At 38.0% G+C, this 25,441-nt stretch overlaps 5 protein-coding genes across 7 annotated transcripts; 3 read left to right on the top strand and 2 right to left on the bottom strand.

Annotated features, from left to right (window-relative positions):
- Positions 1-510: 510 nt before the first annotated feature.
- LOC111488096 (DEAD-box ATP-dependent RNA helicase 35-like) lies at positions 511-3,314 on the top strand. The gene is given in 5 exon segments (XM_023135731.1): positions 511-794; positions 1,051-1,075; positions 1,258-1,985; positions 1,988-3,090; positions 3,207-3,314. Coding segments are annotated over 2 exon segments (1,794 nt in total). The 5' UTR covers positions 511-794; positions 1,051-1,075; positions 1,258-1,273; the 3' UTR covers positions 3,070-3,090; positions 3,207-3,314.
- LOC111488097 (calcineurin subunit B-like) lies at positions 3,219-6,176 on the bottom strand. 3 transcript variants are annotated; one of them, XM_023135733.1, is made up of 7 exons: positions 5,933-6,176; positions 5,641-5,753; positions 5,428-5,556; positions 5,225-5,321; positions 4,248-4,357; positions 3,853-3,927; positions 3,219-3,495 (listed from the first exon to the last, which is right to left on the bottom strand). In XM_023135733.1, exons 2-7 carry the CDS (start codon positions 5,701-5,703, stop codon positions 3,445-3,447), a joined length of 525 nt encoding a protein of 174 aa, XP_022991501.1. In that variant the 5' UTR covers positions 5,704-5,753; positions 5,933-6,176; the 3' UTR covers positions 3,219-3,444. The 3 variants fall into 3 exon arrangements, with proteins under 3 accessions (XP_022991501.1, XP_022991500.1, XP_022991502.1); XM_023135732.1 differs by having other exon boundaries at positions 5,428-5,552; positions 5,933-6,174; XM_023135734.1 differs by having other exon boundaries at positions 3,842-3,927; positions 5,428-5,552; positions 5,641-6,175.
- A 3,094-nt stretch (positions 6,177-9,270) lies between these two features.
- LOC111488147 (glycerol kinase) lies at positions 9,271-11,632 on the top strand. The gene is made up of 4 exons (XM_023135807.1): positions 9,271-9,587; positions 9,681-9,902; positions 10,146-11,112; positions 11,208-11,632. Exons 1-4 carry the CDS (start codon positions 9,451-9,453, stop codon positions 11,451-11,453), a joined length of 1,572 nt encoding a protein of 523 aa, XP_022991575.1. The 5' UTR covers positions 9,271-9,450; the 3' UTR covers positions 11,454-11,632.
- A 1,525-nt stretch (positions 11,633-13,157) lies between these two features.
- LOC111488488 (VQ motif-containing protein 11-like) lies at positions 13,158-13,744 on the top strand. The gene has a single exon (XM_023136243.1). It carries the CDS (start codon positions 13,267-13,269, stop codon positions 13,705-13,707), a length of 441 nt encoding a protein of 146 aa, XP_022992011.1. The 5' UTR covers positions 13,158-13,266; the 3' UTR covers positions 13,708-13,744.
- A 2,179-nt stretch (positions 13,745-15,923) lies between these two features.
- Positions 15,924-25,087, bottom strand: LOC111488486 (protein TSS). The gene is made up of 22 exons (XM_023136241.1): positions 25,018-25,087; positions 24,865-24,926; positions 24,672-24,764; positions 24,484-24,556; positions 23,556-23,897; positions 23,399-23,466; positions 23,190-23,321; positions 23,065-23,106; positions 22,467-22,985; positions 22,238-22,392; positions 21,711-22,158; positions 21,571-21,633; positions 21,378-21,479; positions 20,487-20,897; positions 20,283-20,384; positions 19,082-19,186; positions 18,859-18,992; positions 18,550-18,733; positions 18,170-18,301; positions 17,957-18,069; positions 17,790-17,871; positions 15,924-17,564 (listed from the first exon to the last, which is right to left on the bottom strand). The coding sequence occupies exons 1-22, from the start codon at positions 25,085-25,087 to the stop codon at positions 15,924-15,926; spliced, it is 5,073 nt and encodes a 1,690-aa protein (XP_022992009.1).
- Between the last annotated feature and the right edge of the window lie 354 nt (positions 25,088-25,441).

A 25,441-nucleotide genomic window follows, 5' to 3' on the forward strand; every position in this document is an offset into this window, starting at 1 on the left:
AAGAAGTTGTGGTCCCCTGCGGTCGAGCCTATTGTAGAAATGTGTGTTTCTTTTGTTTGTTTTGGCTTTAAGTAAAGTATTTGATTTATTTTTTAATATAGTTTCGAATATATAAACATTTTTTAATTACTCCATTTAATACAATTTTTAAAATATAAAATTTATTATTTGATTTGCATGATTTTTTAAATAATAAAAGGGTAAGTATTTTATTAATTATATAATTCCTTTTCCATAATTTTTTAATAAATAATAAAATACGATGAGATTTAATTTATTAAAATCATATGAAATATGGGATTTTGATCTGTATTGTTTTTAATATTAAAATAGAAAATCATTTTATTTTAAAATAGGACAAATTAATTAAATTTAATTATACCAAATAAAATCTTCTTTAACCTAAAATAATTTAATAAGTCGGAAGAGTTAGTATTGTGGAATTTTTTTTTTTTTTTTAATTATTTTTTTAGAAACATAACACTCCTAACTAGAAAATTGTACTAATTTATTTTCTTTAAAAAAATAATATAAATCTATAAACTAGTAGTTCCGCCGCCGGCTGAACGACGGTGTTACACGAGCTTCAGACCCTTTTGCGTATTTTTTGTTTCTGCCGACTAGGGCGGCCGCCGGTTTTCTAGACTGTGACCCTACCGCCGTTCAATGCCCTCTGCGTCTCAATAACATTCTCTGCTGTCGTTATCTGTACCAATTTCTCCGTGTTTTTTCCTGTTCGAATCCCGACAACGAAGACCAAGAGGAGTGATCTGCTCCTCGTGTAAACGCTTCGAGTAAGTTTTAGCTTCTTTTTTCTTTTTTCTTTTGAGACTCTGTTCGAGTTCTTATTATCGATTCATTTGTCGATGAAGCTCTTTTTTAAATGTATGTCTCGTCCGTCTCTGCGTGGTTCGAATTGAACGGGATTGTATGTCGGAGTCGGAATCGAGAGGCTGGTTATTGTCTGTAGTTGGTTTCTGCATTTAGGGTTTGTTGTTTGGCTATTTGTAATTGATATCTGCGTGTAATATGAAATCTAATGGTTTCTAGGGTTAGCGGAGAGGTGTTTTGGGATTGAATTGTTGGATGATGAAAGTCCCACATCGGTTAATTTAGGGAATGGTCATGGGTTTATAATCAATGCAATACACTCTCCATTGGTATGAGACCTTTTGGGAAGCCCAAAGCAAAGCCATGAGAGCTTATGCTCAAAGTGGACAATATCATACCATTGTGGAGAGTCGTGTTCGTCTAACATGAATTTCATTATACGATGGATGTACAAATGAAGAACGAAAAGAGCTTGGACGAAGAAGAAGATGATTTTGTTGAATATGTTCCTGTGGCGAAGCGTAGAGCAATGGAAGCTCAAAAGATTCTTATGCGAAAGGGCAAAGCTTCTGCCCTTGAAGAAGAGTTGGAGAAATCAAGGCTTGCCGAAGCCAAGCCGAGTCTCCTCGTAAAAGCATCTCAGATGAAGTGTGACCAACCAGAAGTTAGCCCAACCGAGCAGATCCTTTAGCAAGAGAAGGAGCTGATCGAGCACTTATCCGATCGTAAAACTCTAATGTCAGTTCGTGAACTAGCAAAAGGAATTACTTACATAGAGCCATTATTAACTGGATGGAAACCGCCATTGCCTATCAGGAGGATGTCGAGAAAGGCGTGTGATTTGATTCGTAAACAATGGCACATAATAGTCGATGGTGACGATATTCCACTGCCGATTAACAACTTCAAGGACATGAGACTCCCTGAACCAGTTTTGAAGAAGTTGGAAGAAAAGGGAATCGTGCAGCCGACTCCGATTCAGGTCCAAGGTCTACCTGTGATTTTATCTGGCAGAGATATGATTGGGATTGCATTTACTGGTTCAGGAAAGACCCTAGTTTTCGTTCTTCCTTTGATAATGATTGCTTTACAAGAAGAGGTCATGATGCCCATTGTTTCAGGGGAAGGACCTTTTGGCTTGATCATTTGTCCTTCAAGGAGCTTGCTAGACAGACCTATGAAGTGGTGGAACAGTTCTTAATACCCATGAAGGAGGCTGGATATCCAGAACTTAGGCCTTTGCTCTGTATAGGCGGAGTGGATATGCGGTCACAGATCGAGGTTGTGAAGAAGGGTGTTCATATCGTTGTTGCAACCCCCGGCAGGTTGAAGGATATGTTGGCGAAAAAGAAAATGAACCTTGACAATTGCAGGTATCTTACTTTAGATGAGGCTGATAGATTAGTGGATCTAGGATTCGAAGACGATATTCGGGAAGTTTTTGATCATTTCAAGGCTCAACGCCAAACACTATTGTTTTCTGCTACAATGCCTACCAAAATTCAAAATTTTGCAAGAAGTGCACTAGTAAAGCCTGTCACTGTTAACGTCGGAAGAGCTGGAGCTGCAAACCTCGACGTCATCCAGGAGGTCGAGTACGTGAAACAAGAGGCAAAAATTGTTTACTTGCTCGAGTGTCTGCAGAAAACTCCACCTCCAGTGTTGATATTTTGTGAGAATAAAGCCGATGTTGACGACATTCACGAGTATCTACTCTTGAAAGGTGTTGAAGCAGTGGCAATTCATGGAGGAAAAGATCAGGAAGAAAGAGAGTATGCTATCTCTTCATTTAAGGCGAGCAAGAAAGATGTATTGGTTGCTACTGATGTTGCATCAAAGGGTTTAGGTTTTCCAGACATTCAACATGTTATCAACTACGATATGCCAGCTGAAATTGAGAACTACGTTCATAGGATTGGACGAACTGGTCGGTGTGGTAAGACGGGAATTGCAACAACTTTCATAAACAAGAATCAAAGCGAAACGACCCTCCTTGATTTAAAGCACCTTCTGCAAGAAGCAAAACAGAGGATTCCACCAGTGTTGGCTGAGCTGAATGACCCTATGGAGGACGTGGAGGCGATCACCAATGCAAGTGGGGTCAAAGGTTGCGCTTATTGTGGCGGGCTTGGTCACCGTATCCGTGACTGCCCCAAGTTAGAGCATCAGAAAAGCATGGCGATTGCAAGTTCAAGAAGAGACTATTTTGGATCAGGCGGCTATAGAGGAGAAATTTGAGAAAGCTAAGAACAGAGGAAGGTATTTTTGTTTGATTTCCCCTTCCCTGCAGCTTGTAACTCTATAAAACTGATGAATTAGAGTGGTAATTGTTTGTCTGCTTTGACATTTGCTAGTCGTCATTGATTTGATATCAGGGACAATGCATGTGATCAAGAATCGGTGTCGATTAACCTTACTATGGATATCATTGATTGACAGTCTTTACAAATGATGACAAAGAGAAGGGCATGCTGAAAAAAGAGTAAAATCTTGTCTTCCATCAGAACTTTCTGCAACAGAGATGAACTGAAGCAGATATGTGCATTCAGGTCAGTTGAGAGTCGTTGAGTTTTGACTTCTTTTCTGAAAGTAAATAGCCTAACAGATCAACAGCTAGTCAACTGGAACTTCTACATCCATTCTTATGCCTGATTTATCAAGAACCTGCGAAAGAATGGCATAAAATGAAAACATTCAGCTCTATAAATCAAGAACAATATCACTGTCCAAGCCGCTAACAGATATTGTCTTATTTGAACTTTTCCTTTCGGACTTCCCTTCAAGGTTTTTAAAGCACATCTTTTGGAGTTATGCAGCGAAACTAGTACTCATCTCTTTGGGTTTTTCCTTCTGGGCTTTCCCATCTACTAGGGGTTAAGTTTCCATGCTTTTATAAGGAATGTTTCGTTTCACTCTAATCAATTTAGGACCTCACGATCAAGTTGCTCAGTTGTGTTGGTTTCTTATACTCTCTAGTGAAGTATGGTAAATCAATGAAACACGTCAGCACGTTAACAGTACCTTGATGCAGTCATCGAGTGTCAAGAGAGAGTTTCTTGTATAGCCTGCTTCTTGTAATAATTGGCACAATACTTGCTGCAATGGGAAAGAGAAACTAATAATAGTTCGTTTATGAAGGTGAAAGAAATAATGAGTACAAAGCAAATGTAGTTATTCCACTTCATGTGTTAGACTGGACTAAATATGTTCCTTTCGAGCGACGTAAATGCTCTCAATGCCTATGCACGAGCAAACATATCATCGAGGAGATGCACCAATTAATAGTATGCATGGATTGATGTCTCTCTCAGAGGATTTATATGTTATGTATTTGATACTAAATGAATCACATAATGATAAATTGGAGAAGTAACACAGATGCGAAACATCGAACAAAAGGAAAGAAGACGTCATGCCTCTCTCTCCTCGTCGGAGATGAATGAACTAGACAAATCCCCAAGCACTTCAATGATGTGGTTGAAAGACACCTTCCGGTTGCAGTCGACATCATATAGCTTGAAAATAACTGAAATAAGGAGACACTAGCAATTATTAATACGAAATGAACTATCTCAAAGTAGTTTTCTTAGGTGAGAGAACTCCTTGAGAGGACATTTCAAAGTCAATATCATGTATTAATGTCAGTTCATGACAACCAAGTTTTTTCCATTTAGTCCTCAAACTTATAATTCATGATATTTTTTGGTTTACCGTTCTAGATATAATGAATTATAACTTATAAGTTGGCTTCTTGTGACAAATTTGCTCCAATAATTGAGGAAGACACAACCAAAAAGTTCGATGACTTTTGAGTAAAAATGTAACAGCTCAAGCTCACGACTATCTAACATTCTCAGTTTTAGCTCGTTATGTATCGATGTCAGCCTCACAATTTTAAAACGCGTATGTTAGAGAGGGGTTTCAACACCCTTATAAAGAATGTTTCGTTCCCTCTCCAAGAACGTGGAATCTAACAATCCACCCCCTTGTGAGCCTAGCGTCCTCACTGACACACTATTAAGTGTCTACCTTTGGTACCATTTGTAACAGCACAAGTCTACTGCTAGTAGATATTATCCATTTTAGCTCGTTACATATACCCATCAGCCTCACGATTTTAAAACGCGTGTACTAGGGAGAGGTTTTCAACCACTAACAAGGAATGTTTTGTTCTCCTCTCCAACCAATATGGAATCTCACAAAAAAACATGTTTCGTTCTCCTCTCCAACCAACATGGAATCTCACAAAAAAAAAACGACTACTTACCACCATAAGTATTGATGGCCAATAGGATCCCTAATGTTTTAAATAAGCATTGATTTTCAACCAAAACCCTCAAGCCTGATCAAAACCAGCAAAAGATGAACAAGCAGTAGCAAAACATGCACTTACATTCAATCTTATGGTGCAAACTAGCTTTAGCACTGAATGCTGACAAGAAAGCCACAAAATCCTTGAAATTCAAACCATCAACCATCTTGAGCAGACGCTGAAGATAACGACAGAGTAAAACAAAGAAATCACTTGCCATAAGTCACAACTCATACAACCAACACACAAACACACAATGTTTATATTCAATTTCAAAACAATACCTGAGAAAGTGGATTCATAGCAAATTCAGGAACTGAGAGGAACTCATCAGCTGAAATAAACCCCTTGGAATTTCTATCAAGCTGGCAGAATTTCTGAAACAATGACACTATTTCCTGTTGGGAGACTAACTTCAACACAGCAAAAAGTAAGGCAACCAAACCACAAACAAATCAAAGAACGAAACCAATCGAGACAAGGATAGATTAACCTACAAAGCTTATTGCAGTGCTCTTGAACTTCTTCAATATCATATTGAGTGAGCATCGATGAGGCATTCCCCATGAGTTCTTGCCCAATTTCTAAATGATACTAAGGAATCAAACTTCTGAAATCGGAAAACCCTCATAAAAACCGCTCAACCAAATCAGTGATCAAATACAGAGAGAATCGGAATAGAACAAGTAAGAACCTCAAATTTAATGGATCGACTGAAATTCAAACAATGAAGCTTCAAACGGATAGAAAACTGCGACAAAAATGGTGAAAGGGGAAAGAAGAACAGACCTGAAAACCACAGCTGACCTGATAATGAACGGTTTCTTTTACTTACTCACAGCAGATATATAAATTGAACCATCCCTGCTGCAGCTATCACCTGGACATCATCGAGACGCTAAAAGGCAGATATGAGTTTTCATGGAGCTTTTTTGTTATCATCGAAGGCGACGAAGATTATTCCCTTTCGTCGACTCATGTTGAGAATCAAGGGAAGCCTTAATCATGATTCATTAGCTTAAATGAGATTTATAATCCATAAATTTTATTTATTGACTTTTGTTTTATGGAGACTAATTGTTATTTAAGGTTTCATTAAATAACATTTATTTAATCATTAATGTTAAGATAAGAAGTCTAATTTGTTTATTTATTTATTATTAATTTACTTCCCACAATATCAACATTAGCAAACATATTATAAAAGTAATATCAAATAAAATAAATAATAAAATAACATTTATTCATTTGCACAATATAACATAGTCTATGAAAGTTAGTTGTAATATGGTAGAGGGTATCTATATAAGAGTTTGGAAAATGAGTCATTTAAAATTAATAAAAATATTTATAAAAGTTGTAATTTTATTTAAAAAATATTCATAAACTTAAAAAAAATAAATAAAATAAAATAAAAATACTCTTACTTTTAGTTTTGGATGGAGGTCGTTAATATTTTGTGAGATCCCATATCCATTGGAGAGATGAACGAGTGTGAAGGAGGACGCTGAGCCCTGAAGGAAGGGTGGATTGTAAGATCCCACGTCAATTGGAGAAGGAAGTGAGTGTCAGTAAAGACACTGCCTCAAACGGGTGTGAATTGTGAGATCCCACGTCGATTAGAGAGGAGAAGAAAGCATTTTTCGGAACGGTATAGAAACCGCATAGACTAGGTGAGATTTTTTATTTTAGGTTTTTTGTCTTAAATTTGTCTCATTAATTCAATTTATTATTATTTATTTTTAAATATGTGACCAGAGAAATTCCAAATTTTGACTTCTAAATTAATAACAAATATTTAATGTGCACAAACTACTATATTTTTATAATTTTTTAGACGGTAATTGTTATTATTATTATATCAAATCTTCGTAATTTAATATATTTTATTGAGTGAATCTAATTGACTGGGTAGGATAAGGTGAAGCAGACAAAATTTTTCTCGGAATGACCTATATGATCGACGAAATATAAGACTTATGTCTAATGTGGTGTTTTGTCCAACACACTATAAGCTGGATAAGTTAGTACGAATACGAGGTGGTTTCATTGCTAGTGTTGTCTAGTGACAGACAATCAGTGGTGTTATTGGGGAAGGTGTCGAAGTCTTCCTTCTAACTTAGTTAGCTTCTTACGAGTAGTCGACTTGAACCTCGACTCGGCTTCACCGACCTCGAGGCTTTTCCTGTTCCCTTCCAAATGGGTCGATTTTGATGGGCCTGATAGATTTGGGCCCAGGCCCACCAGCCTCATAACTCATCGTTTAACCAAATTAAAGAAAATAAATATAGCATGTAGGCATTGGCATGGGAGTGGGCCAGCCCAAAGGAGAAGTAGAGACAAGAGAGGATTCGAAATCCCATCCAAAAATCAAAGTCAACACCGACAACATGTCGCCGGACGCCACGTGGCATATAAAATTCAACGACGTCGTATTGGATAAAGACAAAAGGAAGAAGGCTAAAGTTGTCTTTTCAATAACGATCAACTTTGTTCTATCCGTCAAAAGTCAAATCCACGATCCTTAAATTAATTATAATTTTTTCTTTTTGGGAAAAAAATAAAAAAACAAAATAAAAAGTAATAATTTGTTTTCCTTTTTTATAATAATAATAATAATAATAATAATAATAATAAATGAGGAAAATGGGCCAAGATTTCAGTTCCTCCGTACAAATTTAAATTATTGTTTCAGGTTTGCATAATAGAATTTCTAAAATTTAGAAATATAAATTGATTTTAACAAAATATTTATATTAATATATTATAATCAACCTTGGTGAAGTCTTAATAGGTTATTTTATCTCCAATCAATAAATTTATATTTTTTAAATTATATTATTAATGTCAGATTGAGCATAATAAATAATCCATATATATATATATATATTTATTTTTATAACTTAAAAACAAATTATATCATGTTTACATGTTATATATTTTTCAACAACATTTTTTAAAAAATTGAGATTTCGAGTTGGTCTTTGAACGGTAAGATTATCCACGAGTTGGGTTGAAAAAATTTTTTGGATCAACCACTTAATATAGTTCACAACTCAACTCAACCTAATCTTCTCTCTTTTGGTTGAGTTTCAAGTTATTTTTTTTTTAATATATTTTTCTAGGATACATATAATATTAATATATAAAATATTAAATATGGCAAGTCATAAGACAGAACGACAAATTAAATATTCATAATTTTTCTAATAATTTTAAAAATAGGATAGGATCGTAACCTTATTTTGTTATGTTGACTTAACAAAAGTGTTAACTCGCCCGTTAATCTAAACTTTTAATTTTTAAGAATTTAACCCGATCCAAATTAAAAAAAAAATAATCGAATTAAATTTTTATATTTTAGATGAGCATTCTTATTAGATGGCAGTGACAGGAGAGAGAAAAAAAAACAAGCTTGTTGGATAATTTTATTGGATAATGCAAAGCCCTATCCCAATCTCCAACTTTCGAGGAATCACGGAAATCTGGTTTTTTTTTTTTTTTTTTTTTTTTAAGCAAAAAAGTCTTTTAACGTATTCTTTCTAATTATAATAATATTTGATAACATACTTGTGAGCAAACTTAAGAAAATTCGAGAATCCACGACGCACTCGTCCAGAGCAACTATTTTAGTTATGGGATTGGCCTCGCCTAAAATAGGTACACGAAAGAGTGAAGACTAATAATCCCGAACCTTCCATAAGCGAGTGGTATGTTTATTGGGCACCCCATGAATTTCTTATTTGTACGGCGAGTATTATGGATCTTTCAGTCTATAAAAGGTTTATTTTCCAGTAGAATATTCAAATTATGAGAGGTTCGGTTGCTCACCTAACCAAGCTAATTTGTAGTTTCAAAAAGCTTGCATTTTCTTGTTTATGGAGTACTTAAAGTAAATGATAATTTAATTGAATAAGTTATAATGTTATATCTTAAATTAAATTACTAATTTAAACTATATTAAAATAAATTAGTAATTTAACTCAAAATAGATTATAAATTAGTTTTTTTTTTTTTTTTTTTTTTTTAATTACGTTAGGGATAATGCAAATTGACAACTTAATAGATGAGGTTGTTAGGAAAAAAAAGGAATAAATAAATGAACAAAATCAACAAAATTACACTATTTTTCGTTTTCGGTATTATCTTATCGAAATCACCAATTTCCATTTTAGAAAAGAAAAACGCGAAGAATAAGTAGTAGCAAGTGGTGATTTCATCGGTGGTTCATCATTTCTGTTTTCGATTTCTATTTGGATTGAAGATTTTGGGTTGAAATTCCGAAGTGAAGGAGGAGAATCCAAGAAATGGCGAAGGTGGAGGATGTTTTCGTTGGGTCAATCGATCAAGGAACCACCAGCACCAGATTTATCATTTACGATCGCTGTTCTCGACCGATCGGATCTCACCAGGTCGAATTCACTCAGTTCTACCCTGAAGCCGGGTGAGTCGGTGGATTCTCACTAATCCATCTACCTTCCTTCCATTTTTCTCTGTTATTACTTTCGAGAGTTTGATTTAATCTTTGTCTCCGTAGATGGGTGGAGCATGATCCTATGGAAATTCTGGAAAGCGTGAGGGTTTGTATGGCCAAAGCTGTCGATAAGGCTACCGCGGCGGGTTACAATGTGGACAATGGACTGAAGGCGATTGGGTTGACCAATCAGAGAGAAACAACTCTGGTTTGGAGCAAATCTACTGGCTCTCCCCTCCACAACGCAATCGTTTGGATGGACGCTCGTACCAGTGCTATTTGCAGGTATCCTGTGTTACTGGTTCCTGTAATTGCTTTGAAATTCTTTCAGACTGTCGGGGATTGATTCTTAATTCATTGCATTTTTTAGATTCTGTGTTCTTGGTTAATACTAGTTATAGCAACAGCGTTTGATTTATATGATTGAGTTTCGTTGTTCTGAGTGGGATTTTGTTTTTTTTTTTTCTTGAAATACATCTAAGGATTTGGGAGGTAGTATTTTAAATTCCTTTTGTTTTGCTATGGTAGAAAATTGGAGAACGAATTATCTGGTGGGAGAACTCATTTTGTGGGTACTTGTGGTCTGCCAATTAGTACCTATTTTAGTGCAATGAAGCTGCTTTGGCTGATGGAAAATGTGAAGGATGTTAATGAAAGTATAAAGAAGGGAGATGCTTTATTTGGAACTATAGATACTTGGTTGATATGGAACTTAACTGGTGGTGTCAATGGAGGATTACATGTGACCGATGTTTCTAATGCATCTCGAACGATGTTGATGAACCTCAAGACCCTTGAATGGGACAAACCTACATTAGAAACACTAGGAATTCCAGCACAAATCTTGCCTAAGATTGTTAGCAACTCTGAGGTCATAGGGAAAATTGTCCAGGGTTGGCCGATTACTGGCGTTCCGATTTCAGGATGTTTAGGCGACCAACATGCTGCGATGCTTGGTCAAGCTTGTAGGAAAGGTGAGGCTAAAAGCACATATGGGACAGGTGCTTTTATACTTCTCAACACAGGGGAAGAAGTTGTTCAGTCTAAGCATGGCCTTCTAACCACTTTGGCATTCAAGCTTGGCAAGGATGCTCGAGCAAATTATGCTCTTGAAGGCTCCATTGCCATTGCTGGGGCTGCAGTTCAATGGCTTAGAGATAGTCTTGGAATTATTAGCAGTGCGAAAGAGATCGAGGAATTGGCATCACAGGTTAAGTCCACTGGTGGGATATATTTTGTACCTGCCTTTAATGGGTTGTTTGCTCCATGGTGGCGTGATGATGCTCGCGGAGTCTGTATTGGGATCACAAGGTTTACCAGCAAGGCTCATATTGCTCGTGCCGTGCTTGAGAGTATGTGTTTTCAAGTGAAGGACGTGTTGGATTCAATGCACAAAGATGCTGGAGAGAAGGGCGAGGCAAAGAACGAGAAAGGGGAATTCTTGCTTCGAGTCGATGGTGGCGCTACTGTCAACAATCTTTTGATGCAAATTCAGGTTTCAGACTCCTATTCCACACTGTACACGCTTTGTCACTCTTAACAATTTGATATGGTTCTTCTTTAACCCTGCTGATGTGATCATTTCTGTAGGCTGACCTGTTGGGAAGTCCAGTGGTGCGACCGTCCGACATCGAGACAACTGCCCTCGGAGCAGCTTATGCAGCAGGACTAGCAGTTGGAGTTTGGACCGAAGATGAGATTTTTACTGCAGGAGAAAGGGTTGAGAGTGCTACCACCTTCCATCCTGTATTAGAAGAAGAGTTGAGGAAGAAGAAGGTGGAATCATGGTGCAAAGCTGTTTCAAGAACCTTTGACTTGGCTGATCTTTCTCTTTGATGGTTCTTCCTTCAACTTTATAATATATTTCCTTCTTTACTTCTCCTGTTCTTGTGCATTTGCTTCTTTACTATCTGTTCATGAATTACAATCTCCCACAATAAATTAAAATACAGTGGAATAACACGACGGTGGAACCAACTTTGATTACAATTGGATTCAAAAGGTCTCACTTGTGATTATTGTGCATTCTGATTGGTTTGAAGGCTTCAAGGTGATCGTGTATTTAAATCATTTTCACATATGATCACTCATTTATGTACTTTTTGCATCTCACTGTCATCTTTAGGATAGGAAAACAAGTGGATATTCAATTGGGTGTTATTTGATAGATTCAGGCAACAAAGCTTCTAGTTCTAATTATGTAATGGCGTAAGCCGACTGCCAGTAGATATTGTCTTATTTGGATTTTTTCCTTTCGGGCTTCCCTTCAAGGTTTTATTGTCCTCGGCTTTCCTTTTTGAGTTTTCCCTCAAGGTTTTTAAAATGCGTATACAAGAGAGAGATTTCCACACCCTTATAAAGAATATTTTGTTCTCCTCTCCAACTAATGTGGGATCTCATAATTCACTCTCTTTGGAATTGAGCATCCTTTTGGGACCAGTGTCTTTACTTGTACTCATTCCTTTCTCCAATCGCTTGTACTCGTTCTTTTCTTCAATCGTTCACCCCCTTTGGGGTCAGCATCTTTACTTGTACTCGTTCCTCTCTGCAATCGATGTGAGATCTCAGACTTAAATAATTCTAGTGAATTTTTTTTCCTTTTCTTTTCTCTCGTGAATGACAAAATAGGACTGATATTTCTCGTTTTTATTATTTTATGTATATTTTACAAATTTATTTGATATTTGGGATACAATGAAATATTCCATCCTCAACCATCCTGTATTTGAATAATGTTCGTGGTCTTCTTTTCATAATGGGTAATTGGTCAACTTTCAACTAGTTCAAACATATATTTTTTGTCAAAAAGGTTAAATCAACATATAATCTCGACTAAAAAATCAAATAATAAATTTTCTCGTCCTACTTTTTATCTTCACTTTCTCGTGCCCTAATATTTTTAAAATATCAGTATTACCTTTTTTATATTATTTGTAATTATAGTAACTTTTTTAAAGTTATATAAGACTGTAATTAGAATATAATTTAATAAGAAAAAAAAAAAGAATTGTGAGAGAGAATACAACAAAAGGAAATAAAAGGAAAGCAAATTTTAAAGGCCAAAAGAGAGAGAGAGAATGTGTAAAGTAAAGGAAATCTTCTTGCATTTTACACCATAACATGTTCTTCTAAGTGAACTCAACAACGATTAGTTTTCTCGAGTCACTATCTACTAAGACTTTTTGAACTTTTGTTTCCCCTCGTTATTTCTCAGGAGGACAATACATAAATTTCAAAACAATTTACGAAGGATCCGTTTCTAAATCAATAAGACTACAAGCACCATTTTTTCTTCTAGTACGATAAAAATAAGCTCGAAATATGAGTTATAACCCTCGAGAATCAAGAAAACGAGTACATGTCTTAGCTTATGAACTATGTTGATGATAAATGTTTTTTCTTAGTTCAACGATAAAGTAGAGTGTGGACGATTTGAACGTTTGACTTCTTTAATCGACGATCTTTGAATAATGGGAGTTAAAGCGAAGGGAATGAGAAACCAAATGGTTTTGGTTTAATGCTATTTGATTGAAGAAATTTCGTTGCAAGATCATATTCCCAATTCATCAAATATGACTTTTCTTCTCATAATAAATAACTTTCTTCTGCACCCAATAATCATATCCCATTCTTCTCCCCTTCCTTCACCATGGCCACCAACGCCACCAACGCCGTCGTCATCCAGACCACCACCACCATGTTCGTCCAAGCCGACCCATCAACATTCCTAGCAATCGTCCAGAAGCTGACCGGAGCACCCACCGACCCACCGGCGGCGTTTCGGCTGCAAGAACGGCGTAGTAGCAAGAAGCTGGAGGTGGAGCTGGAAGCCGGAGAAAGAGGGGTCGGAAGAGAAATGGTGTCGCCGGTGTCCACGTTGGATTTTCTGACCGGTGAAAGTCCGTGTGAAGAGGAAGAGAAAGCGATTGCGGAAAAACGGTTTTATTTGCACCCGAATCCGATTCGAACTCCCAGGGGATCCGACCCACCTCACCTTCTGCCATTGTTTCCTCTTTCTTCTTCTTCTTCTCCTTCTCCTTCTCCTTCTTCTTCCAATTGTATGAACAGAAACCATTATGTTTCTTCTTAACTTCTCTCTGCTATATTACATGGTGTTATTATTACCAGTGATTTCTTTTAGTATGTATCCATACACTTCTGGCACAATTATTGAAGAGCGGAACTAGGGAAGTTTGCTCTTGTCTAATGAATAAGAAGCACTGAGAGCTTCGATCTCTTTCCGTCGCATCAGAGTAAAAGATTCTCATAAAATTTTAAGTAACCATGTTAAAACTAGAGATTTTCGGTGAAATCTCAATCACTAGGCCTCGAAAAGGGTGGATTGTGTGAGATTACGCATCCATTGTAGAGGAAAACGAAACATTCCTTAAAAGTGTGTGAAAATCTCTCTCTAATAGACTTGTATTGAAAACCTTGAGAGAAAACTCGAAAGGAAAAACCTAATAGTGGGCTTGAGGTGTTACAAATATAGTATAAGACCAGACATCGGGCGATGTGTCAGCCAGGAGGCTGAGACCCAAATGAGGCAGACACAAGGTGGTGTGCCAACAAGGACGGTGGGTTTCAAAGGAGTAGATTGGAGGGTCCCACATCAATTGAAGAAGGGAACGCGCTAGGCCTTTAAGGATGGTGGATTGTGAGATCCCTCCTCGGGGAAGGAAAATAATGCATTCTTTATAAGAATGTAGAAATCTCTTTGACAATATTCACTAATGGTTGACTTAAGCTGTTATATTTACTAGTATAAATAAGGGATCAGTGGTTCCGTTACTGTGTTCGACCTCGACACGACTTCATTCTCGATACTAACTTAAGAAGCAAACGTGTTGAGCATAGAACCATATCGGTTTCTTTAGTGCTTCAAACCTGGTTGCAGTCGACCATGTTTCTTTGATTCTAATGGCCACAGGTGATGATCGGGCGGCGGCTCAGGAACCCATAATTGTACCATTGCAAGTACTAATACTCAGTACTTGCTTTGTCTGACAAACAATTCGAATTTAAGCACATTACTTTAAAGCTTCCACCTTTAGTCCGCTGGCCCTTCTTCTCCAGCTTACTATATTTGGGCTACCCCATGGGTTCCAGCCTTCAACGGCTGTGTTTGAATCGTCGGATCATATGATCAAATGGTTGTTTGGGATTCAAGGAATTTGGAACTATAACAGTTCAAGTCATCGCTAGCGGATGTTGTTCTCTTTAGGTTTTCTCTTATTGGGTTCTCCTCAAAGTTTCTAAAACACGTTTACTAGAGAGAAATTTCTACACTCTTAGCTTTGTTCCCCTCTTCAATCCACTCCTTGAATGTTTAGTTCCCCCCAATACGTCTACTAGAGAGAGGTTTCTATACCCTTATAAGAAATGTTTCATTCCCCTCTCCAACCCACACCTGTATAAGAAATGTTTCGTTCCCCTCTCCAACTCATTTACGTCTACTAGAGAGGTTTCTACACCTCATTCCCCTCTCCAACCCATATAAGAAATGTTTCGTTCCCCTCTCCAACCCATTTACGTCTACTAGAGAGGTTTCTACACCCTTATAAGAAATGTTTATGTTTTGTTCCTCTTTCCAACCACACCCTTACAAGGGTTCTCTCTCCAAACCATTTAAGTCTACTAGGGAGAGAGGTTTCTACCCTCTTATAAGAAATATTTTGTTCCTTTTTCCAACTCACACCCTTCCAAGAAATGTTTCGTTTCCATCTCCATCTCACACGGTTATAAGGAATCCTTCGTTTCCCTCTCTAACCGATGTGGGATCTCACAATTCACTCGTCTTGAGACCAACGTCCTTACCGGCACACCACTCAGTGCCTAGCTCTAATACTATTTATAGAGTCACCATTTATAACAGCTCAAGCTCACCGCTACTAGATATTATCCTTTTTAGACTTTCCTTTCCAAGCTTTCTCTCAAGGTTTTTAAAACGTGTCGACTAAAGAGAGGTTTCCATACATATAAGAAATGTTTCATTCCACTCTCCAACCAACCAGTGATCTAAAACACGATTCGAGGGAGAGAGTTTGAACTTATAAAATTTACCCTTTTATTGATCTAAGAAAATTCAATGATGATGAACATAAACGGCAAGAAGAAAAGCACTTTTGCAAAGATTATTAGCACGCTTACAAGCGGGGCTGCAACTAGCAAATCAGCAGAATTAAAGGGATTCACTGTGTTTTTCCCCTCACAAAACTGCATCCTTTTTCTTTTCCACATTTTAACTCAGAATGTGAACCCACACACAGCCATTTGGATCACTTTCTTTCTTTCTGCCTAACAATCTCAACGAACTGAAGCACAGATTGAATGCTGGTTGTACAGACCAGCCACCCCATTTGAGAACTGCTGTCTGTTTCTCCTGCTCTTCACCACTATAAATCCTTCCCCATCCCCGGCTTTACCGTTATTTACATCGCTGCCCTTTTCGTTTCGGTTATCACCCCCCTGCTGCAACTCTCCTTCATTCCCATATAGAATTTTTATTATGGCACTGTCATTAGCTATTGCATCCGTTGAGTTTTCTGAAGCTTTGAGCTTTTCATTAGCTGCTGGCTCATCAACACTTGTATCCATGGTGTTCTGAACTGACTTCACAATGAAGCTCAACAATATCTGCCTTGCAAGTTCAGACTTCTCGCACTCCGAGATGCTTTTCTTTGTGTTACTTTTGATTGTAGAGGACGATCTTTCGGCCGGTTTCTCGTCTTCATCCATACTTGTTTTCGGCGAAGAATTCAATTCGGTATGGACATTTCTACTTGAATCTCCATGGTTTGTTTGCCATGCTCTTTGAGGGACGAATTCAGGGGCGTGTGGATTCATCATTGTTGCAGCTCCAAATCCACTTCTTCCCATGACAGGAGCTTGGTATTTCATAAAACCACGTTTCATCCGAAAAGAGCTGTTGGTCCGATAATATAGAGGCGATCGAGGTCCACAAGGGACTCTAGTAGTTGCTGGAGGAAGCATAGGCTCTAGAGCACCTTGGCTTGCTCTTACATCATATATGCTAGTGGCTGCAGCCGAGTTTAAACCAGTAGTCATAGACGTACCAGGATTGAACGGTTCTGCTGCAGCGGAAAGCTTGCTAGCATTTGTTTCTGCAGGCTTTTCCAAAGGAGATGAACAGGATATCATCTCTTCGCTATCTTCGCTTTGATTTTCGGACTCCGGGGCAGGATTATGAATCGGTTCTGCTACTTCCTTTTGAATCACTTCATCAGAAACATTGTTGGTTCCATCATTTTTTGACATTTCTGAATGATCAAGGTTCTGGGGTTCAGCTACTTTCTCCTCTGATTCATTAACATTTTCTGTATCAACCAATTGCCTTAGAACAGTACCAGGAGGGGCCAAAGCTACTTCTTTGTAAGATATGGATCTTGAAGCCATTTGAGAAACCGAAGCAGGAGACGGTGAGATGACCTTGGAAGCTGTTGTCTTCGACTGCAGCTTGATCGAATCATCGCCTGCACTTAATCTTTGAGGGATTGATTGCTTTAACTGTGAAAATCCACTTTGAATGGTCTTAGCAGCTGCTGGTCTCTGCACTGGAGAGAGAGTTTCCTGCTTGTAAGTACTCTTAGAATATTCAGACTGGTGCACATTTAGCTTTGGAAGAACCGGTCGTCTCCGGCCAACCTTCCGGCCGACGACATGCCCTGACCGCCCTTTTGAATGAGCCTCTTGCCACCCATCATCTGAATAAGTTTCTTCCACGGTTTCACTTTTAACCACTGTCTTATTCTCAGTGATGTTTTCAACTACTTCCTTTTGTTCTACACGTAAAAGTTTGCTGATTTTAACTTCCTTTACACTATCATCTGATGACTCAGTCACTGGTTTTGGGCTTTCAATGTTCGACTCATCCTCAGCCATTTCATTTTGATGCCCCTGATGAGTTTTATCACTTGTATTCACTACCTGACAAAATTAAAGCATCATGAGACCCAAGAAGAAACATGTAACAGACCCCGCTCAAGCCCACCGCTAGTAGATATTGTTCTATTTGGGGTTTTCCCTTTCCCCTCAAGGCTTTTAAAATGCATATGCTAGGGAGAGATTTTCATACCCTCATAAAGAATGTTTTGTAACCGAGGTGGGATCTCACAAAACAACATTCTAAACTGATAGATGAAACATGCTTACCTTAGCACGTCGATGTTTCCTCTGTGTATCATTTCCTTTCGGATCTTGATCGGGACTTATGTAATCCAGGAGATCTGATACACTGCAACAAAAAGTCAAAAGCTTTGATGCGAAGAAATTCAATAGATATTTTGGAAGAAAGTAATATGGGAATACCATGTCAATACCTAAGGTGGCCTTTGCTCGAAATTAGTGCATCGGGTTTCGGAGTTCCATTACGTGCTACTTCTTGCTGCTCCAGAGCTTTCGACTCAAAGTATTCCAGCCACGCAGCCGCATCCTGTCCAAGACCAGATCATGTTCATTCAAATTTGAAGGCAAACAGTCTCTTTCTCTCACAAATATGATTAAGTTACATTGCATAGAGTGAACTGTCCAACCTGAGTGCGAATATCTTCTTCTCCAAGTTTGACTTTGAGTATATTGAGTGTGGTTTGTTCATGTTGCACGCTCAGCGAATACGCTTCCATTAAGGAAAGAGCAATGGCAATGGCATGGTAGCTTGCAGCAGTCTATAAAGTGAAAATGACCATTCATGAGAAAAATCATTAACATTGGCCTGGCTGAATGTAACAGCCCAAGTCCACCTAACAGATATTGTTTTTTGAACTTTCCCTTTCGGTTGTCCTTCAAGGTTTTTAAAACGCGTTTTCTAGGGAGAAGTTTTCACACCCTTATAAAGGATTCTTTGTTCTTCTCCCCAACCGATGTAGGATCTCAAACTGAATGAATGGTCGAAACAAGAATGAGAGAGAGGTACCTGTATGTGATCAGCTCCAAGTAGCCTCTGGTTGCACTTAAGAGCTTCATGCAAATATCTAAGAGCAACATGAACATTTCCCACACCTTCTTCCATCATTGCAACATTAATGTATGTTGCAGCAGTGTTGGGGTGAGACAATCCACACGTGAAATGGAGAAGGAACAACGCCCGGTTTACATACCTAAAGAACCAAGTACAAGAACGTGTTTATTTAACCCCTAAACTTTTGCACTACTTTATTAACGGAACCAAATGCCAAAACAGATTTGGTGTTCATATATAATAACATGCTTTGGAAGAACTTACTTAAGAGCTAATTCGATGTGTTGAAGGCGATAGTAGAAAACGGAAAGGTCTCCATAGCTCTTCATCGTGTCGGGATGATCGAGCCCGAGCTCTCTTTCATTGATATCCAAAGCCTTTTGTTGATATATTGTTGCCTATAAAAACAAAAGAAAGCCAACCAACATTTCTTATATAACATACCCAAATTCTTGAGCTGAATGAATTTATTGGATTGAATAATTACCTGATTAAAGTCGCCTGTGTGGTAGAGGACTACGGCTAGAAGACTATAAGCACTTGCAGTGCTTCGATGGTACGGACCGCATACGGCTATCATTTTAGTCAATGCCTTCACCAAACATAAGCTTAGTCAATACATAGCAATGGACGGTGACAAATTCCCAAATAATATAAATAATTTTAATGATATATCTTTTCAGATGAAATAAAATGGTAACGATATTAATCTTTAATATAGTAATAAATAATACTATATAGCTAAAGTTCTATTCTTATTTAAATAAAAATATATTTTCTAGAATAATTCAAAATTAAAAGAGTATTTTTTAGAAGAAATTTTAAAATTTAAGGGTAAAAACTTTTAAAGATATTATAAATTTTAAATAATTAATGTGGGTAAAAAAAACTTTTTTTGAGGAAGCATGAGTAATGAGATCCCAGTCCATTGAGAAGGAAACGAAGCATTTTTTTTTACGGGTATGGAAACATTTCCCTAGCAAACGCGTTTTAAAAACTTCGAGGGAAAGACAATGAAGACAATATCTACTAGCGTTGGACTTAGACCGTCACAAATGGTATTAGAGCCTCACACCGGGCGTTGTGCCAGTAAGGAGGCTAAGCTCCGAAGGGGGTGAACACGAGGTGGTGTGCCAACAAGGACATTTGACCCCAAAGGGCAAAGGGGATGGATTTGGGGGTCTCGCATCGATTAGAGAAGTGAACGAATGTCAATAAGGATACTGAGCCCTGAAGGAGGTGGATTGTGAGATCCCACGTCGATTGGGAAGAAAAAACAAATAATCCTTCGTAACGGCGTGGAAATCTCTACCTAAAAGACGCGTTTTAAAAACATTGAGGATAAGACCGAAAGGAAAAACTCAAAGAAAACAAAATCGGTTAGTGGTGTGTGCTTAGACCTTTACAATGAGTAAAATTTTTTTAGATATATTATCAAATATTTCCTATTAATAATTAATTTCATAAACTTTAAATTTTAGTGAATAAATTAAATTTAAAAAGTCAAATAATTTGAAAATAAATATAATCTAAAAGAAATGATATATTAATGAGGTGCAGCGTAGGTAGTTTTTATTTATCATTTATTTTTCTAAATAAAAGTATTGTTTTTAAAGATTTAAAAGTAATAATTTTATTTGAGAAAATAAATAATAAATAATAAATTAAGAAGAAGAAAAAGAAAATACCTTGGTTCCATAATTGACAGCGTCATCGAGTTTGCCTTTATCAAGAGCAACTTTCGACGATTCCAACAGATTCCGCCCATCCGCCGAAGCGCATCCCACATGCTATGCACAGAATCAACAACAAACAAACACAAATTCAGTCACGGATTCATAATCAAAATCACACGATTCCAAGACGCAAATCCAGAGATTCAAGATTCTGACCTTACAAACAGGAACCAAGCTAATCACGTCACTTCTCTTGAACGGATTAGGGCACTCCAAATCGAAATCTCTCGGCGCCAATTCCAGCCCTACCTTATGGCAGATGCCTCGAAGAATCGACAGCTTTCTCAAGTGCTGGAACTCGTTGCTCAACCTCCACTTGAATCTCTTGCCTAAGAATGTGCGTAGCCATTGCAGTCTCAGAGATCCGTCTTCGTGGAGGTTGTTCTCCTCGTCTTCTGATCCGTAGCTTCCGAGAAGGAAGTTCAGAGAGGAGGCCACGGCCGCGGATAGATCTGCGGTGCTCTCCACGGCGGCAATGACGGCGTTGATTACATGCTTGAAGGCTCGAATTACCATCTCGTGGATGCATAGCGCTTGTATGTGTGGAAGCTTCTCTGCTAACTCCACCTAATTCCGTAATTAACAACATTGGTTACCTCAAAATAATAATAATAATAATAATAATAAATAACATAAATATAATTAAATTTTAATTTTAATTTCGAGGGTAATTTTTAAAAAATTATAGAACATACATAAAAAAAATTAAAATTTAATTTGACAAAAAAAGTATATCTAATTAATTTTAAAATTTTAACTATTAATATTTTTTAAATTAAAAAAAAAAACACTTAATTTTTTTATAAAAAAATATTATATTATTTTCTATTACCATTTACCTTCGTAAATATTTCAAAACTAAACCTACAACAAAGATTTGTCAAATTATTCCGATCTTGTCACATTCATAATGTCAGATTTTTTTCGGTCTTGTTCAGTGACATTTTTATAGAATTTAAAGGGTCGTTTTTGTTTGCAACTTTTGAAATAATAAAAGTATGTTATGACAACCGTTCGAGAGCCAACCAACAACGAAAATTTTCTCACCACTCGACCCAAGGAGCACATTCGAAGGCCTCTCAAATGCATGAAATCGGTTAACGTACGGCCATCGACCGGTGAAAGTTCAAGCGACCCGAAATCCGTCACCTAAATAATATATCATATAGAACCATACGTTATAAGAACAATGCATAAACTTTGCAAGACATAAAAAGAAACAGCCAGCAGCAACTCATACCAGCTTTGGCAATGCTGTTTCATCATAGTACTTGTGAGCCATCGCCATGAGCTCCTCAGCCGTCTGTCCATTTCAAAGAACACTCAGAAACACACTATTATTTCACTAATCACCAAAGAATCAAAGAGTTTCTACCAAACCTTTAGATGAAGACCAGTTCCACTTTCTTTAAGGCGTGATAAAGCTTGTTTGGAGATCAGTTTCTTGAGTTTTTCCTCGCCGTTGGTTTCGGTTTTCGTGTTCGGGTCATCGAGCATACAACGGTTCTCTTTCTCGGTATCGACCGCGCTCGGCTTCTTTTCCCTCTTCTTCAAAAGCTTGAACTGCTTTCCTAGGCCTTTGACTGCTGGTTCATTTTCAGGGGCTTTGGATTTGGAATCTGGTTCATTGTCCTGCTTTTGTAGATGCTGCAGCCAACATGAACCCAGCTCCCATCTAATTGGCTTCTCTGAACCTATTGGCTCCTCCTTTAGCTTTGACAAGCTCTCTTTGATCACTTTCCGAACCAAAACTCGAGACGGTTCGAGATCGTCTGAGCTTTCTTCCGTTGCATTGGCAGCCATGATCTTGGGAAGCTGAATCCTTAGACTGTATAGAGATTTTAGTAGATTAAGCAGCCATGACTTAAGAATCAATATTGATTATGATTAGCAAGGTAAATTAAGACCTGTTTATGTTAAGTGCATTGGCTCCTCCATCTCGTTGGTCATCGATCACAATATCTTGATTCTCGTCGCGTCCCGTCTTTACTTTACCGACGACCTTTACTGTTGCGGTGTACCCGCAATGTCTAACGATGACACGGCTCAAGGAGGCAGTATCCTACAAACGTTCACTCAAAATGTTTCAGTTTATGCAGGCCACAATGACTTGATCATATCAGCTTCTAATCTTACCTGAACAACTACATTTTCATCAGCAGTCAACCCCTTTAGTAAGTTTCTTTGTGCAACTTCTTCATCAGACACACCATCTAATCCATGTCCGTTGAGTTTCGTCGCAGTTGCATCGATCGAATCACGTCTTATCACAGTAGACAAGTCTCCGATTCGATCCTCATAGACAATGTCACGTGAGTTTACTGTAACCTGTCCTTTTGAGTTCGAATCTATAAGACTAGAAATCGCTGAAACAGCTCTTTGTATTGCAATGTCAACAAATTGGCTGTGAAGTAGAAACGCTTTCCGATCTCGAACGATCCTCTCCTCCTCAGTTTTGCAAGGAAGCTTAGCCAGAACCGCAAAGTCGGTCGCCCACGACCGTTGATTATGTTCATTGTTTCGTCCTTGGCCACCGCCGTTGCCACCCCAATTCTCATCTTCTACTGGTAATTGCAGCAAGTTTGATGGAGTCTCAATGATAGATGGAGGAACAAGCCAGGTATTCATCCGAAACCCATATGGAAGATTACCAAACTAAACACAAAAAACTGATAAGAATACATCCTATGAACATTTTAAACAAAATGATAACTTTTGAAAAGATATTACTCACCTTGTTATGTTCAAGAAACGCCTTCATCAAAGATTCATACGCCTGCATTTTGAATCAAACCGTGAAACCGTGTAATCAAATCGAAACCGAATCGAACCGAAGAGGGCTAAGTTCAAAGGACTCACATTGGCAAAAGCTCTGCTGAGTTGCTGCAGAAGGTCCACAAGAGAATGGCTTTGTACAAACTGCTTTCCTGCAGTATAAAATCCCTTTGCTGAGGCAGTCACTTGTATTAGTTTCCCATTGCATATTTTAATCTGCAAAAGGAAAGTTCAGTCATCAGCAAAAGCATCTTCTTGACAAATCTAAACGAATGATTCAACAAGAACAGCACCTGCATTCCGAAGTAATCGCCGTTGCGCTCGTCATCTGCTGCGCCTTTCGGGTTGCATCTCCTGATTTCTGAGAAACCAACAAGACATAAACTTTGTGCCAATGGAAAAGCTATCACATCTCAAATCCAAGAAACTTTTGTCATGTTTCTCACTCACGTAGAATAGGAGGGGAGATGTGAGCCAGGGAAAAGAACTCGAAGAAGTCAGAGAGCTTCGGCGTCGGATGAATGGCAGCCATTCCGAGGTTGTCGGAAACAACCGAGACAGATGGTTCCAGCTGAGAAGACGGCGACCCACATCGAAGTTCCAATGCCCCATCTACTGGAGAAGAAGAAGAAGAAGAATTCACATTGCCATGATTATGGACTCTGCTATTCTTTTTGGCCCGAGACTCTGGCGTCGAGGCACGCCTCGGTTTGCAGAACCTGGTGGTGCAGGCCACAATGTCCAGCAGCCTCCGAACATGCACCACAGCTTGAGCTTCATCGGTGTAGTCCTCTGTAACAACACATAGATACAAATTCAGATTATCCACAACAGATTGAAAAAATTCCAACATTCTTTAGAACCCAATTCTCTGCAGTGTTCTTGTTCTTGTTTTCTGTAATCTCAGCCTCCATTTCGTTGAACACTTCCCATGAACCATTGGGAAACTAGAACGAAATAACATGAATCCTAAGCAAATTCTCTTAGAAACAGAGCAAAAAACTCCACAATCTATACATATTATACTGCAAATTATTAGAGAAAATCCCATCGTTTCTTCTTTGTTTCTACATCCGGCAATTACTTTAAAAGGCAGTGCTGACCCATTTGTGTTAGAAAAAGACAGAAACCTTTTTCAACAAAGAATCAAGTAAAAGATTCCAAATACTCTTTTCATAATTACTAAATTCAAACCGATTCTCCTAAACAAAACGTAAGTTCTTTCACATCAAAGCCACTTTCATCGATGAACAAAAAGCGCAAAAGGGTCACAATCTTGATCTAATTCAATCCAAGAGACAGAACAACAGAGATTAAAATGGTGGCTGATGAACGATGATGAAGAATGGTGCAAGTTTAGCACTACCACTATACCCACCTTCAACAAGTTTTAACAAACAGGGTTTAAGATTAGCAATCTCCACTTTGTCACTCAACCTCTGCCCCTTTATCTGCAAAGGAAGAAGAAGAAAAGGATGATCAAAAGCCATAGATGGTAAGAAAAAGGAGGACATGCACATTATCCAATAAAGAACAAAGAATTAGTATTATAAGGAAAGTGAAAACCTCATGGGATAAAGAATAATTTGTTAGGTGACATGTCTCTACATTCTGAGCCAACAATCTTCTCACATCCAGAATCTTATCGGTACTGATACCCTGTAAGAACAAATTAAAAAATTAAACAAACCCCACAAAAAGTCAGAACTCTCTTAAAACAAACAAGAACAAGAACAAGAAGAACAACAACGCCACAGACCTTGAGGATAACTTGGGATTCATAAGGAGTAAGAACAGCAACATCAACAACACTAGGAATCACTACACATAAGAATCAAAACGAAGCGATTAGAAAACCCCAGATTAGAATGGATTAGGAATCTATATATATATATATAATGAGAACCCCAACCTTTCTCCTCCTTCTTCTTCTTCTCAGATTTTGCTTTGTTGGGTTTTCCTCTGCTAGACCTTGGAGCCATGTCCTGGACTCCTGAGTTGAGTATCAGACGCCAAAAAACAGAGGGAATTTCAAGTGTTTGAAGAGAATTGTTGGTGACCCAGATGAGCAAAAATCATGAGTAGTGAATTCAGCAGAGATTGAGGGAAAGGGGGAAGGGGTTTTGAGGGAAAATGAGAAGCAAATGGTAAGTGGGTAATGGGAGAAACGAAGAAAAAGAGTATAAAATGGAGGTTTGAGTGAGTAAGTGAAGGGAAAAAGCGATTGAAAATCAGGAAAATAAGAAGAAGATAGGATAAGGGGTAGGGGTTTTTGGGTTTCACTCTCTTATCTTTAGGATTTTAAGAGCAATGCTGGCCTCTCCTTGCTCATGGCC

The sequence above is a fragment of the Cucurbita maxima genome, unplaced genomic scaffold (genome assembly GCF_002738345.1).
Source record: "Cucurbita maxima cultivar Rimu unplaced genomic scaffold, Cmax_1.0 Cma_Scf00013, whole genome shotgun sequence".
NCBI classification, from domain to species: domain Eukaryota; kingdom Viridiplantae; phylum Streptophyta; class Magnoliopsida; order Cucurbitales; family Cucurbitaceae; genus Cucurbita; species Cucurbita maxima.